Source organism: Aquila chrysaetos, chromosome 15 (assembly GCF_900496995.4).
Source record: "Aquila chrysaetos chrysaetos chromosome 15, bAquChr1.4, whole genome shotgun sequence".
NCBI lineage: Eukaryota > Metazoa > Chordata > Aves > Accipitriformes > Accipitridae > Aquila > Aquila chrysaetos.
Window position 1 is genome coordinate 6,762,259 of NC_044018.1, and position 16,040 is coordinate 6,778,298.

General features: G+C 49.3%; 1 protein-coding gene across 1 annotated transcript in view; it reads right to left on the bottom strand.

The window, feature by feature from the left end:
- Positions 1–16,040, bottom strand: part of TNFRSF21 (TNF receptor superfamily member 21) — a 35,141-nt gene that overhangs the window by 6,364 nt on the left and 12,737 nt on the right. The window contains exon 4 of the mRNA XM_030037617.2: positions 5,145–5,410. Coding sequence (XP_029893477.1) covers positions 5,145–5,410 — 266 coding nt within the window. The remainder of the gene's footprint in view (positions 1–5,144; positions 5,411–16,040) is intronic.

A 16,040-nucleotide genomic window follows, 5' to 3' on the forward strand; every position in this document is an offset into this window, starting at 1 on the left:
GATTTGCCCACTCACTTTTTCAACTCAAACCACGACGAAGAGTTGATGAAGCCGTGATGAAGAGTTTTCAAACTCAATTAGAGGTTGAATAAGTCAGTGCCGAGTTCGGCTTGTTATGACCTCGCCATCTTCTAGTTTCATCTTACACTCCCAACCCCTTTATACTGCAAATACACAGACCCAAGGAGATGTGGCTACCACAGCAGGGAAACCTCAAATATAACTGCATCTACTATAAAGTTTATATTTTTGTGTTTATATTATTTATATTTGCATTACTTTATAAATTATTAAACTTTTGTGTATTGCACGTTCTCCAGCCTGGTTCAAACCCAACCTCAGTTTGCTGAAAATCAACTCATGGTTTAGAGTAAGCCTGAAGGAAAACAGCAATGCCCACTCCAGCAAAACCCAACCAGCCTTACCCCTTCCGCAGGGCCCCGGCCACTTTATCCCACAGCTTTGTGCCTCAAATAAAACCTGATGCAAGTCCAGAAGGAAAAACTGCACACAATTTTGTTTTTTCCTGGCTGCCTGGGCATTTCCCAGCCCTCGGACCACAGCCCCTCAGCTGGGTAACCCATCCAACAACTTCACCCTCGCTCCACCGCTGACACGTGAGTTTAACGCAGCAGAAAGTTAATTACTAATTACTGGGTCCAGCCTGGTTCTGCTTTGCCAAAAGAGGAAACCCAGGGGATGGGCAGGAGCTCTTGGGGACTAGAGTTGGGGAACACTGCTCCAGGCTCTGCACCCCCACCCCTGGGTTTTGACCTGCAAAAGAGGAATAAAAGAAGCCAAAAGGCGCTGCCACAGCCACATGCCTCGACACGGGGCTGCTTTCACATCCTCTTCCCTTCTGGCACCCCCTGAAAATCTCACAGTTTAACCTCACACCACACCCAGCCCTGACATATCTGCTGATTCATGGGATTATCCGCGGCATGCAATTAGCCACAGACCTAAATCTCGTTGGGCTTGGGGCTGCGGCCTCCCCCTCTCCATTTTCAACATCTCCCTTATTAATTTATTATTTTTTCTAAGCTTTGCTGAGGCTGCGCCGCTGAACGCCCTGAGCAAGGCTGTCTGCTTCCCCTCCATCCATTCCCTGAAATATTTCAGCTGAGGCCAGCAGAGCCATAAATAAGAAGATAAGAGCTTAAAGCATTGCTCATGGTAGCCAAGGTGGCCAGCTGTGCCTGTAATGCCCCAGGCCAGCCCAGGCGAGCACTGACACCCCTCTGTATCTGCAAAATGCTGTTAGGGACCCCAAAAAAATCCCATTACCCAGTGCCTGCGCTACACTGAACTTTTCCAATTTTAACCCCAAAAATGGGGAATTGCAATTTGCTGGGACAGCAGTGGAAAACCTCTCCCTTTCTCCCCCCTCTCTATCCCCTATTTTTGTTGTTGTCAGCACCACTAATTTAGGGTGTGCCTCTGCTCGCTGAACAGTGCCCGGGCTCGCATGCCGCTGCCCGGCAAGCCTGCCTGCATGGGGAGAATTCTGCAAACCTCAAGCTGGAGAAGCATTCACGGCTGGGGCCAACCTTTAACAGGAGCCCTGCGAGTTAAACACACCCCAAAAAACCTTCCCAGAGCTGCTGTACTCTCCATATTTTCTGGATCAACTGCAAAAAAACACTAGCAAAGCGATTCAGAGGGCTAATCTCGTTTTAACCTAAATTCATTCAGTGCGATGCAAAACCAGCATAATCTCCCGCAGCTAAAAAAGCCGGCGAGTCTTCAGTGGAGCTGTTCCCTACCCGAAGGAAAATGTTCCTGCCACATACCGTAACGCTCCAGAGACTCCCATTAATTCTCCTGTTCCTATCGGGGGTTGTAAATATTTGGATTTCGGAGCTCGCAAGGCTGCTGAGGGAATGGGGCACTACAAGAAAGAGCAGCTTTCAGGTTTCACAGGCTGAAGCCAGATGCCAGATAAAGGATTTGGGACAAGAATACAATAGCTGGTGGGATGGTGAAGGGAGGCTGGCTAGGTTTAAGGTACAGATTTGCCATCAGAGAGCTACCCCATTCAATAATACAATTTCTACTTATGAGTTGGGGGTGTTGGTGCTTTCTTATGACACAGGACCGTGGGGAGAGATGGGGAACCCCCCTTTTGCACCCAGGGATTTCGGGCAGGGCCAAAAAGCATCACGGACAGCACAGCCACCCGTGCATCCCTCCCGGGCTCATCAAGGACACACTGGCACGCATTAGAGGCTCGCTGCTGGCTCAGGTCACCCCAAGGGCATCATGCCATTAGCTGTAGGGAGGATGCATGCATTTGCATTGCTTAACAGTCCTCACTCCCTCCACAGCAGAAAAACCTCTTTTTATTTTTTTTTTTTTTGGGGGGGGGGGGGGGGGGGGGGCGTTGTTTCTTTGTTTCTTTCCTCAAGACCATTTCTGCAGGACTGGTTGCTGGAAAGGTGCAGCGCAGCACCCATGCCTGTCACCAATGGGGTGACCCGCTCCTTCAGATCAAACCAGTTTGGTACGGAGGGAAACTGTCTCGATTTGTCTGCGCTTGGACAGACAAATCACCGAGAGTCAAACTTGAATTAGCTCTAATTAAAGGCTTTCCAACCAGCAGATTTGCCTGCTCCCGGCATTGAGCAATCGGTTCCCCTGTCTGCTTGCGGTCTGGACCACTGCGATGCAGCTCAGCCACTGGCACGAGGCTCCAGGGATTTGGTCTTCCTTGCACAAGCTGCTTCCCACAGCCTTCTGCATCCCTCCCAGGGCCGGTCCATCACCGCCGGCACCCACAGTGCGGGAGCCAGTTCAGGGAGAGGAGGCAGACAGGTTACAGCAGGTAATACCTTGCAGAAACACAATGTGCTGCCATGCTGAACCTGCACCCTGGGGTGCTTTTGAGTTTTGACATCCCACGTGCTGCTTCAGCACAGCAACCGGTCCAGGACCTTCAGGGCAGAGGAATGGCCAACACCCAAGGTTGATCATGAGGGATGCTCACCTGAAAAAGCCTGATCATGTACATGGGGGAGGAGGATGCGCCAGCTCGGGTGAATTTTTAAAAACACCTCCTTTGCTGAAATGAGCCCCATTTCTCATGTGGGCCCACCTGAGCCACCTGCTCAAAAGATCAGCGACCCAATTTTACCAATTTCTAGGAAAATAAGTGAAAGCCACGGGAGACCACCAGGCTCCCAGTGCTGCTGGATGCTGGGGAACTCAACACACTGCTCTAAAAAACCAAAGAGAAATGTCTTGCAGGAGAGCTGGTCGCAAGTCAGGAAGACTTGCATACAATTATCCATGAGATTTGGATCTGCCCATTCTCTGGAGCATCCGCTCGCTGCATTTTCAGCGTTATGGGCATATGCAAGCCAACAGCTCATGGTTACTCCATCATTGGGAGTCCACCAGCCCAACAGGTCACCCAATCAACCCTGTTCCTGGAGCTACAACCTGCATTTTTGTGCTGTTTGAGAAGCACCACCTGATAGTCTTGGCCGAAACAGTACAACGCTCAGGAGCGTTGAGCACTGCACAGCCCAAGGCGTTGATGAACAAGCCCCACGTTTTATCTGATGTCCTAGCCCAGCGCTTTGCTGTAGTACTCAAAGTCAAAGCAGTAACTAGGAGGAGAGAGGTTCCTACCTGCTCCAGGAGAGCAAAAGGACAACGTGTCCTTCTGGGACACTGCACATACTGGAAACTTTAATTCACAAGTGCAAAATGACAATTTTCTCTGCCTCTTCTTTTCCTAACCATAGATTTGCCTCAGGCTTTTAATTTCATTTTTTCCATCTCTGATATAAAAAAAAAAATATCTTGGAGCATGGTAGGAAATGAGAAAGCTACGTGCTGCTTAATTACCAGGAGCTGGAAGGAAGAAAACAGCCACTGAATGGGAGCAGGAGCGATCGGGCAGCTGGCAAAGGAAACCTATCCAAAATTTGGGCAGGATGCACAGGGCAATGCTTGGCAGGCACCTGACTCGGGGTCTCTCAAAAACACAAGCCCAGGACTCCCGCTAACACATTGAAACCTGGGATTTCACACTATGGTTACGAGGGACCAAGACGTTTGGTACACTAAATGAAGCCACGCAGGATACGCAACATGGGGAAAAGGCCACGGTCCCTCTTACAGGGGCAAGTTTGGGATGGTCAAAACAGGATTTGGGAACACCCTGCCGTGACAAGCACCCTGCCCCACAAGCTTTACTATACACGAAGGTTCACCTTGCCAGGCCCCCACCAAGTGCCCAGAGAGGTTTGCAGGCACCCACTCGTCCCCGTTCGGGTCTGGGTCACTGCTAAGGCCAACGTTTCACCAACTGGTTTAGGGGGAAGAGCCCTCCCTCAACCGCCCACACCTCCATCCATGTGTTGTCCCACTGGCTTCCACATTCAGAAGAAGCCTCATTCATCACCTTTACGAATGCTTCCAGAAGACCACTGAACTATCAGAGCCAAAAAATCCAAAAGCACACTGCCAGGTAAGGCGGGGGTAGCAAAAACAAACTGGAAAGGTCACCGAGGCACCTCCTGACGACTTCCACCCAGCCGAGACCCTATTGCAGGATATTCTGCACCAATTTCTTTCTTCTCCCAAAATATGGGACAGGTTGTTTTAAGGCCAGAGCTGCCAAAGAAGGGCAAAAACTCTGGAGGACAGCACGCGTGGACTCCCCCATGCCAGCAGCCACCACCTTGGAGGAAGCAACTCTCTACTCCACAATGGCAACATTTAGCGCTCAAGGGTGCTTGGCCCTTCTCAAAGTCCTGGGCACTTAGTTATAGCATTTAAGAGCAAGTTTAAAGGGAGATGTTTTTTCCCCCACGTCCCCAGCACAAGGGCTCAAGTACCAGGTCCTCCCGGTGACCTTCAGAGATACGCGCAAACCACAACACGCGGGACCCAAGAGCTTGTCAAAACTTCGATAGGGTTTTGAGCAAACCGTGGCTAAGCTTTGCTCGAAAGCAACATAAAGCTTAAATATAAGCCCCTGCAGAGCTCCGGGGGGAGACGGACTCCAGCCGCCGGGCTATTCGCTACGCTTGAGGCCGCGGCCGGGTCCCAGGCACCCACACGCTCGCCGCGGCCCGCCAAGACGCGCGCCGCGTCGGCCGGCCGAGAGCGCGCCGAGCCCAGCCCGTCGTTACCGGCGTGGTGTCCTCCATCAGGCCTCGGATCTTCTCCACCACGTCGTTGCGGCGGTGCTGGCGCAGGGCGCTGATGAGCTGGGCCAGGCTGGCCTCGGGCCCGCGGATGGTCCAGTGCTGCAAGGCGGCGTAGGCGCGCTCGTGGTCGGCGGCGTAGCCGTTGGAGAAAGCCGCCACCTCGCGCTCGCTGGCGTTGCACAGGAACTGGTAGATGTCCTTCCACTGGCTCCCCACCTGGGCCGCCACCAGCTTCAGGATGTCGATGCCTGCGGGGCAGAAGAGCTACAGGTGAGGCACGGGGGTCTGCAGCCTCCCGGGGCTGCAGGGAGAAGCTTTGGTAAAGCTTCTCCCCCATCCCCAAACAGCCATGCTTTGCTTTTCTTTGGTTGGTCTTTGTTTGGAGACGACATCATCATCATCATCATCATTATTATTATTATTATTATTATTATTAAGACCTTTCATGAGTCCAGGCTGCAAGGAGCTCTGCAGACAAGCAGCACCCATAACATGCTCAACACCTGCCACGCAAGTGAAGGGTGATAGACCCGTAGGTTGCGCCAGTCGAGGCACACACGCTCTAAAACGAACCACGTTAATTTAACTGTAAAATTTCCCACGCTCTTCGGCACAGAAAAAAACCTGGTGCTCAGCCACCGAACGGCTGCAGGAAGAGGGGAGATGGCAATGCGCTCGCCCATAGACCTGCATCGCAGCCACCGCTTTGAACAGGAGCTGGATTAAGAGGTGAGTCACCAAAGCACGTCTATCAAGATGAGTATTTCCATAACAGAGCACCTACGATCCCATTTAGAGCCGTTTCCAGTGCAGACGGGTGGGATGACTCCATTACAGGATGGGAGGCCCTGCACCAGGGGAGCGCTGGGTGGATGAAGATCTGGTAAGGGACCTGAAGAGCAAAAAGGCAGAGCTTCCCCCAGAAAAGCCCATGAGACATGTTGGTTCAAGACAGCAAGGGCTTCCTCCCTTCAGCTTCGGGAGCAATGCAAAAAGCACGTTCATCCTCGTGTCTACTAAGCGATCAGGAGTTAAACTTCCAAATAAAGCCACACCTCTTCCATAACAGCTAATTAACCTTGTTTTATCAAGCCGAACACCGCCTTGTTTTAAACCACCACGTGAAGGGTCAGCATAGGTGAGCTGCAGAGATAAGCGAGGTAAGCGGACCTTGGGTTTCCTCGCGAGCCAGCGTGCCTCTGTCACCACAGGGACTATTTCTCCTTCCCTCGGCAGGCACAACAGCCGTGTCAGCAAAAATAGCTGCCTATGGAGGAGTATCATAGCCATGGGGTCTTTCCTGCTGGCCTAAAATTTAACAATTTCTAACGCAGTTTAGACCAGACCTCATGACGGCACCTTTCAGGTCACAGCCCTGATATAGCCAAATGGATATATACATACATATATATAAAAATTAATATATAAACTATATAGCCTGATATAGATATATCAATAACTCTCTCTCTATATATATATAAAAAACCAATATAGCCTTATATTTATATCTCTTTTTTAACATATATGTGTGTATGTGTATATATACACAGATATATGATATAGATATTTTTATATATCTATGATCTAGATATTTTGTGTGTACATACATACACCTTGACATTTTTATATATGTGCGTATATACATATTTCTATATATCTATATATGATACAGATTTTATATATATGTGTGTGTATATGCTTATATACACACACACACACACACACACACACATATATATATATATAAAACTACAGAGCCTCAGAGATATTTTTGACCCAAATCCTCACTATTAAAGCAAGCTTATCAAGACCTGCTATATATAGACTTTAGTTTTCACTTCTGAGCTAGATAATGTAGCCATGACCCCATGGTGCTCAGAGCATCTGCAACCGGTGTTTGACCTGCTCTACAGCAGAAACACCAAAGTACAAACTGCATTTTGCATACCCTACCTTCCTCCCACCGAAATCACCAAACCACCCTCCCCGGCTGATTTACGGCGATGCGTGTGTACTATCTCACATGGAGATGCAAGGGTCGGGGTTTCTCCTACCATAAAACCTCAGCCCACCAGCCCAGCGCAGGGGATGCAGCCCCCCAAAAACCAAACAAACTACAGGGCTTGGTTTTAACTAGGGAGAGGTTCAGGAACGAGGGGGGAAAAAAAGGGGTGGGGAAGCCTTCTTCATTATTCAAAATAAGCCCAAGACAAAGACAATGTTCCCCAGCATTAAGGAATAAGAAAAGGCTGCGAACATGCTATTGAGATTTATGATGAGGTTAATTATCTGAGGCACATAAATAGATGCTATCGCCCATTGCATTTCAACACAGTAGCAGGAATTAAGCCTGGTCTTGTTAACTATTCCTGTTACTCAGACAAAGGCCCAGCCGACCTCAGTTCAAGGTGACACAGGTTGCCTGCAGGCTTCCAGGCAAATCCCAAATTCCTCTCCGTTGATGCTTTTGCATCCAGGCTGGCTGCCGGTCCTGCGCAGGAAGGACAGGCAGTCTGAATCACGCTGGCAACCAAGCCCTGCGCCTTTGGATATCACACACCTGTGTCAGTAAGAAGCCCCAAAGCCAACTTGTGTTTGGAATCAGATTCTTTAAATCAGCAAACTCAACTGCTTTTGGCATAAAAGCAGCAAAACGCCAGGCTTATGCAGCTGACAATTTTATCACTCAAACGAGGGGAAAAAAAAAAATTAAAAAAATCCCTGAATACCATGGTAGAAAAAGCTCTGCAAGGCTTATGCACCAAGGTAACGACAGCAATGCAAAGAGGGATGAGCAGGTCCGGTACTACCTACTATATATAGATATATATAGATAATGACTTATGCACTGAGATATATGTAGTGCATAAGTCATTACATCAGTGCATAAATCTTGCAGAGCTTTTTCTACTGTCGTATTCAGGGATTATTATTTTTTCCTGGGTTGAGCGATATGTATAGATATATAGATAATGCTGCCCATTTTTTTATATATATATATATATATATACACACACACACACACATAAAATGAGCAGAGTCGAGTGCCCCCAGCAGCACTGCCCTGCAGTGAGACAAAGCATTACAGCTGGGTGGGAGCTTTGCCCACACCCACTCCCATGCACATCAGTCATACAGAAGCATTAAAACATAATTTGCTGTTTTATGACCCCCACATAGCACATCTAGTCCTCCCAGGGAAGGAAAAACCCATATACTACCTACTCCCATCTACGTATTTAATGCTGATAAATACTAGTATTTACAGCTGCTGTACTGCTGAGAAATGTTTTCAGCTGATCACAACTTGATTCGCACCCGTTTTACACGGTGGCACGACATTTACGTCCTGATGTTCTCACACAAGATTTACGACACAAAGCACTCATGCTCCTACTGACATTTTCAAGCTTAGTATATTTAATCTCGCCGTTCAATAAAGTGGCCCCATAAACATGTTTATATCCCTTGGCAATAATATCCCAGGGCACGAGAACACACCACGCAGCAGAGGACTTAATGGCGCGTAATAATCTTTGGAGAACAAATGTTCCATTAAAAACGAATTTGGAAATGTCTACCTTAATACTATAAGAACCTTAAACTCATTTTCTTGCAACTATTAAATGAATTTAAGCCCCATATGTTCGCTACATCCACCACAATGTTGTGCAAACAAAACCCCAGAGAGATATGGAAGAGACACAGACGTGAGCGCAGATTTGGCTCCAGTCAGTTAGAAAACTATTGCTCCCTCTGTTCTTGAAAAATAAGATTAAAACCATTACATGACAAGTTGTGGCTGCACGCTGCCAAGTATTACTGCTCAAGCCATTTACAGTAACTTAATTCACTTGTTCAAAACTAAAATAAAATGTTAATGCTTATAATGAGCTTACAGTCCTACTATTTCCATATTTCCAGAAGCCCTACAAGTTACTCTGCAGAGCAGTAATAGTGCTGGAGCGTCCCGTTGGGATGGGAAGGTGCCCACCAGAGCGCATGGAGCAAAAAACCCCAGCTCCACCTTAGGTCCTGGGTCCTCCCCACCCACCGAACCGCGTGGACCTTCTCCCACCACGCTCATCGGCACGCCGAGGCTGGAGATGACGCTCAAAGCCCACCAGACCCCAGCCATATCCCAAGTGAAACGGCCGAGCTCAGCGGGGACGGTGCTTTAACCCACCCATTTCACACTTCCCCCGCGAGGCCGGTCACAGCCACGTCGGCGCGATGCTAAAGCTGCTCTGAGCTTGCAAATACCAGAGAACAGCCTGAGCCCTCCTCCTTTTTTAGCACGGGGCATGGGAACGGCCTGGGAGAGCTGCCACCACCCTGCTGCTAATGCAGGAGGCACCACCGCCCTCTCCATCATCGCCATCAGGGACCGTCACCATTCATCACCCAGCTCTGCTTGCCTCAGACACTGGGATGAAAGAGCAGCCCTTGCTGTGAAGCCCCCACGGCCGCATCCAGCAGAGCTGCGTGTGCCGTGGCCGTCCCGGAGCAGGCAACGACGGTGCGTGAAGGATCCAGGGCATCCATGCGTGTCTTGGGTACCGGGGCAGGTGGCATTTCAATTGCCATTATCTAAACATCGCAATTCGCTAAATGTTGTGATGGGCTACTCCATGTAACCGCCTAACATTTTAAGGCGGTGATAACCCCGGAGCAATGAAGAGCTCCCCTTCAAGGCAGGACAAGACCGATATGTTGTGCACAGGCAAACGCAAAGCCCAAGGGTGGATGTACACGCATGGGAACACGGGCGCAACCAGGCACGTCTACAGCCAGAGCAAACTGAGACAAATGGAGACAAGTCCAAAGACGGACAGATGCCTGTAGAGCAGCACAAGCAAACAGCACTGCTGATGACATGTCCAGCTCATCTACAAAGATGTTGAGCTGAAGGGAGGACCTTCCTGGAGAGGCAGGGCAGGTCTACAGACTGGTCTCTCGCCTCCAAGCCTACTGCTCACCTCCGCCCCAATCTTCCCCACAATCACCATTTCAGTTAATTTCAGTGATTTCCATTTGCTTATTTCGAATCTGGTTCAAGATTTTGCCCACCCATTTCCAGCTCCTTTGGATGTCTCTCGCCTCACTGCGGTACACAGTTTGGTGTAGACAGAGCAGTCACTCCTTCTGCTCATGAACGTCACCAAGGTGGTCATCACACAAGCACACGGGACTCGGCTGAGCTTTAATGACTCTCTCAAGCTTGTTCTGGACAAGCCTCCCTCGTCTCCTGCACCCCTGCTATTTACAGGTTGGACACGAACTCAGCTCTTCAGCAATCGTTTGGCCTCAAGCAGGCAAGAGGCCAGCGTGGCGCGGGGCCATGACCAGCGGTGCCGGCACGCTTATGTACAATACCTGCAAGAGACCGTTTCTCTTCTCTGCCGTTACTTTTTCACATCTTCAAGCAAACTCAAGAGGAGTGGACAAGCTACCCCACCAGAAGCCTACACCCGAGCACCTGGCAGCAGATAACGGTAAAGTCTAACCAGAGCCTAGCCACAGAGGAGCTTCAGTTCCTTCCTCTCCCCGCCCTCTCACAAAAAAAAAGCTGCCATTATTTTCATTTTCGGAGCTCAAGCCAAAAGTCATTTGGTATTTTTCAGAAGAGCGCGCACTGAGAAGCTGCCGCCTGTTAGGGAGAAATCTCACGCTCAAGTCTACAGAGCCCTCCCAAGCCATGCGTCCTCCCATCCCACTAATAACGAAGGGACACAGCACAGAGAAACAGACTAATACAACATCAGTTCAAGCCTTACAGCCATACAGCTGGGAAGTAAAGCTCAGGAGATCCTCCAGGACCTGTGGCACACACGGTCTCATCTAGCGAGCAGCTCATCTGCCCAGGGCTCCAGAGCCAGCTTCATCCATTTTCAGAAAAGCTGGATTTCAGGAGACTCCATGCTCCAGCCCTTCATCAGCAGGGACGGGTCCCACCAGTCCACCCACAACACCCACAGGAACTGACTTCCACCATCCCAGTACCAATCTGAGCTGGAGCAGCTGGAGCTTCCACCGCCTACCTACTCGCACAGAGTATCCCAGAGATGGGCAATATTAATTTGTACACCACGTGCAGTGACAAATCCTGACCGTGACAAGCTGGCTGGATTTCGACACTTGCACAGACCTTGAGGATGGAGGATCACAGGTGGAAAGCAGAGCGCAAGGGCACACGCAAGTCAGACAGGGGAACGGTGGTGATGCAGCCCAACCCTCCCCTACATTCAGATAAAAGCTCCGAATCACTGCAAACCCAGCACTGTTCCCGAGCTCAGCCCACCTACCTCCTCCAAATATCCTCCTGACTCATGTGAAACGCAGCCACAGCAGCCTATTTTTACCTCTGAGCACACACCGAGAGCCTGCATGTACAAGCAAGCCAGGATGCAGCACATCCAAACTCCAGTTGACAAGACACCACGGCTTGGCCAAACCAGGACTCGGAAATCCCAAATCCCTGACACAAATACCTTCCCAAAACGTGAAAATTTCACCAACCTCCACCAAAAAAAGGGAGGAAACTCAATTCCTTCCCCCCCAAATATATTTTAGGTCCTAAACGAGGAGGTTTGGAAGATGCACAAGGTCACAAGGTCCTGCACCTGGGTCAGGGCAATCACCAGTATCAGCACAGGCTGGGGGATGAAGGGATTGAGAGCAGACCTGTGGAGAAGGGCTTGACGGTACTGGTAGATGCAAAATTGGACATGAATCCACAATGTGTGCTTGCAGCTCAGAAAGCCAACCATATCCTGGGCTGCAGAACAAGAAGGGTGGCCAGCAGGTCGAGGGAGGTGATTCTGCCCCTCTACTCTGCTCTGGTGAGACCCCACTTGGAGTATTGTGTTCAGCTCTGGGGTCCTCAGCACGGGAAAGACATGGACCTGTTGGAGCAGGTCCAGAGGAGGCCACAAAGATGATCAAAAGGATGGAACACCTCTACTGTGAGGAAAGGCTGGGAGAGTTGGGGTTGTTCAGCCTGGAGAGGAGAAGGCTCGGGGGAGACCTTACAGCAGCCTTCCAGTACCTAAAGGGGGCTGACAAGAAAGATGGAGAGAGATTTTTTACCAGGACAAGGGGCAACAGTTTTAAACTGAAAGAGGGTAGATTTAGATTGGACATAAGGAAGAAATTCTCTCCTGTGAGGATGGTGAGACGCTGGAACAGGTTGCCCAGAGAAGTTGTGGATGCCCCATCATTGGAAGTGTTCAAGGCCAGGCTGGATGGGGCTCTGAGCAATCTGATCTAATGAAAGATGTCCGCACCCATGGCAGGGGGCTGGACTTGATGATCTTTGAAGGTCCCTTCCAACACAAACCATTCTAACAAGAGCCTTTGTCTGGACAGGAAGAAAGGACATACTCATGAAGACTTGCTGGCAATTTGCTACTTTTCCCATGGAGGACACTGCTGGTATCAGACCCCCCCAGGAGCCAGTGTTTCACATCCTCAGCAAGTGCTGTTTGGGCAACAAACCACTAAATGGTGATTTTTAATTTAAAAAAAAATATATAAAAAAAATAAAATCTTGCAGGGCAGGAAAGGGTCTTGTGACAAACACTTCCCACAGGCTCTCTGGAAAATAACTCAACCAAACCAGGCAGTCAAGGAAGGTCTGTGATCAGCCACATGCTGTTACGAACGTGTTTCAGACCCTGGAACTTGAGGGTCAGCATGAGACAAGGCCTCCCTTCCCACCACGTGCTATGTGGAAGTCACCTCTATAACAGCACCTTTGGTCCAACGCTCCCGGGACCCACGCGAGCTCCTGCCCACCACCACGGGATGCTCTTCCAGTGTGTCTGCCTACACTGGCACTGGGGAGCTGCAGAAAACACTTGCTCTTCCTTTGGTTTAAAAGGGAACGGCCAGCATAAGTATTTTATGTAATTATTAAATTTTAAACGGCTTTTGCACAGTTAATCTTCATTATAACCCTCTCGGACAGCTGGTAACCCTGAGCAAGCACACTGCCGTGGCCAGAGCCATATAAATATCCAGACATCCACAGATGCCAACCCGAGGATTAAATTCGCCTCCCGCATTTTTTTTCCCTCCAGACAAAGCCTTGGCGAGCGAGGGAAAAAAATCTGCCTTGTTATTCGAGGAGTTATGTGTGAGAGCCTTACTGATGTGAGAAATCACAGCCCTCCCGGCACAGAAACCGGTGCTGGTTTTTTGGCAAAAAAAGCCTGGGCTCGGTCTGTTTTTCTACAAGGACAACCCTCCTCTCCCCGCAGAGCTGCCCTGCCTCTGACACTCAGCCCTACACCTTAACAGGCAGGCACAAATCCCAATCCCTTATTAAATTAATCCAGGGGCCACCCAGGAATTCTGACCATGCAATAGTTCAGGGGTTTTCTTTTTTTTTTTTTTTTTTTTTTTTTTTTTTTTTTTTTCCCTCCAAGCAGATTTGGGAGCAAACATACCAGCTTCCCAGGGCAGCTCTGCACAGCCCTGCACACATTGCGGATAGATGGCCCCTGTACCAACACACATTAAAAGTGATCAAGCACCGGTCTTCAGGCCTGTTAATGCAATAAGGCTGAGGAGGAAGATATGATAAACTTGCACATGATTAGGTTTCCTCCTCTCTAAGCAGAACAGCAGCGTCCCTTGTTTGAGTTTTCGAAAGCTCCCTTTCACCATGAAGCCTTAGTCAGCTCCTGCATAGGTCCTTTGGAAACCATGCAGCTTCCTAAAAGGCGAAGAATGAGTTTGGGGCAAACCTGAGCAAAGTTTTAAGTCACATAGTTTGAGGAAGATGGTGTTTCGAACTTGTCAAACATCACCCCAAAGCTCCCATGGCAGAGGTTTGCGCTGCAGATGAACAGTTGCTTCATCCCACCCCGAAGTGGAGCATCGTGCCCATTTTGGAGCAAACGTAGCATGAAACGCAGAGCTCCCACACAGCCGACCAAGCTCCAGTGAGGGAGCATTCCTGTTTTAAGGCTCAGCAGTACTACAGCATCCATATGCCCCATGGTACCCGGCACATACCTGCCCCTTCTAATTTAACAAGATCCCTTTCTGCCTGGGTTTCACTTTGCAGGCTGACATTGGAGGACCAGCAGTCATCTGCAGATCATTAAGCTGATGATGCCAGAAGAGAGACTGCTTTAAAAAAAAAAAAAAAAAAACCACCACCAAAACCCAAACATCTTCTGCCTCTCTGCTTTGGCAGGTAGACAGACGTTAATCCCTCACCTCATGCTCTGCCTGCCAGAGTCATATTAGGGTTTGCACACAAGCCCAGGGCTGCTCCTCTCCAGGCATAACCGCAATTACCAAATTCTGTTAGCAGCAACGGGCACATGTGCTCTCATGAGATGCTGCTGGCCATCTCCGCCCTACCTGTGGTCTGGGCACAAAACCTTGAGGCCACCCCAGTTTGAGACTGGTGAAGCTTTTAACCCCATTGCTCCTCCCCGTGTTCTGCAGATGTGCAGAAGAGACAGAGTCCCCAGGGGTGCATTTCCACAGCAGCTCCTCCATCCTCACCCTGCCTCCCAGTGTGATGCTCCCGCCACCACGCTGTGACCCATTCAGGAGCTGATCAAAGGGAAAACTACCTCTACAAAACAAAACCACTACACTAGACGGCTTTCATCTCATCTACTCATACAAGCACTAAGAAGGGGTCCTGAAGTAGCATCCAGAGTCACCCCGTAGACCTGCGAGTGCCATCCCTGCAACTGGGTTTCCTTATTTAGTGTAGCAGTTGAATAGGGAGCGACAACAGGTTTGAGGAAGAATATCCCCTACTGGGTTGTTGCCATACACTTGCTTCCTTTCATTAGGTGATGGATCTATAGAAAAGATTACGGTTATGTCTGGGCTTTTTTAGTCAATGTGCTGCTGTCTCTTTAAAAGAAAAAGAATCAGTTAATTTTACTCTGATAATCATCTTCCAACACTAACCATAAATGAGTATCTGATCCCACATGAAGACAAGCCTGCGATGACCCAGATGTCCCGATGCATACTGCCAACACACCCATGGGTTATATTCACATGGGGATGCTTCAGAGCTGCAGCACAGCATCAGGCTCTCCGAGGTACAAGGATGTGGTGGTCCCTTGTCAACACCCTCAATGACTTCCTTGGGAGCAGACCAACCTTAAGCCTAGCCCTGGTCCTACAACAACCGAGCTGCAAGCCAAGGACTATACCCTATGAACTGCCAACCAAGAAGATCCTGGCTCCCAACGTGCTGACAACTGGGCATCCCAACAACTGAGCAACCAAGACACCCAAATCCTGATGCTCCCCATCTTTCCAGCATCACCCCTCAACTCCCCACTCTGATCTTGAGCCATTTCAGTACACACTCTTCTACCTGCAGTCAAGCCTCAGCTCCATCTTGGCCGCAAACAGCTTTTGCAGAACAGTTTATTTTTCTGATTATTTAACCAGAGGCTTCCTGGCTTCATTCTCACCACCCACTGCAATAATATGCAATTACAAGACTTGAAGAAAAATAAAAGGGAAGTGCCACCTCATGCCAGGCCAGTGCTGCCAAGATCTGTTCTTCAGTCTTTCAACTTCGTGGGGGGGGGGGGGGGAAAAAAATCACCAAACTCTCTTCTTGCCTCTTAGCACATCATCTCAGGCAGCTTCTTCTATACACAGGTTTTACCCAAAACCATAACGTTTTACACAGTCTTTGCCTTTCATCCTCTGCTACTCAATGGGTGAAAGTCAAAGGCCACACTATCAGCAATTTCTGTAAGAAGATTTCAAGCCCGTCTTCATGTTTGGCATAGACTGATGCCAAATTTGGCACTTCCAAGACATTCAAGAGACAGGCTTCAATTCTCAATTTTTATTGAAAGGTTTCTGCAAGCTCAATTCCTT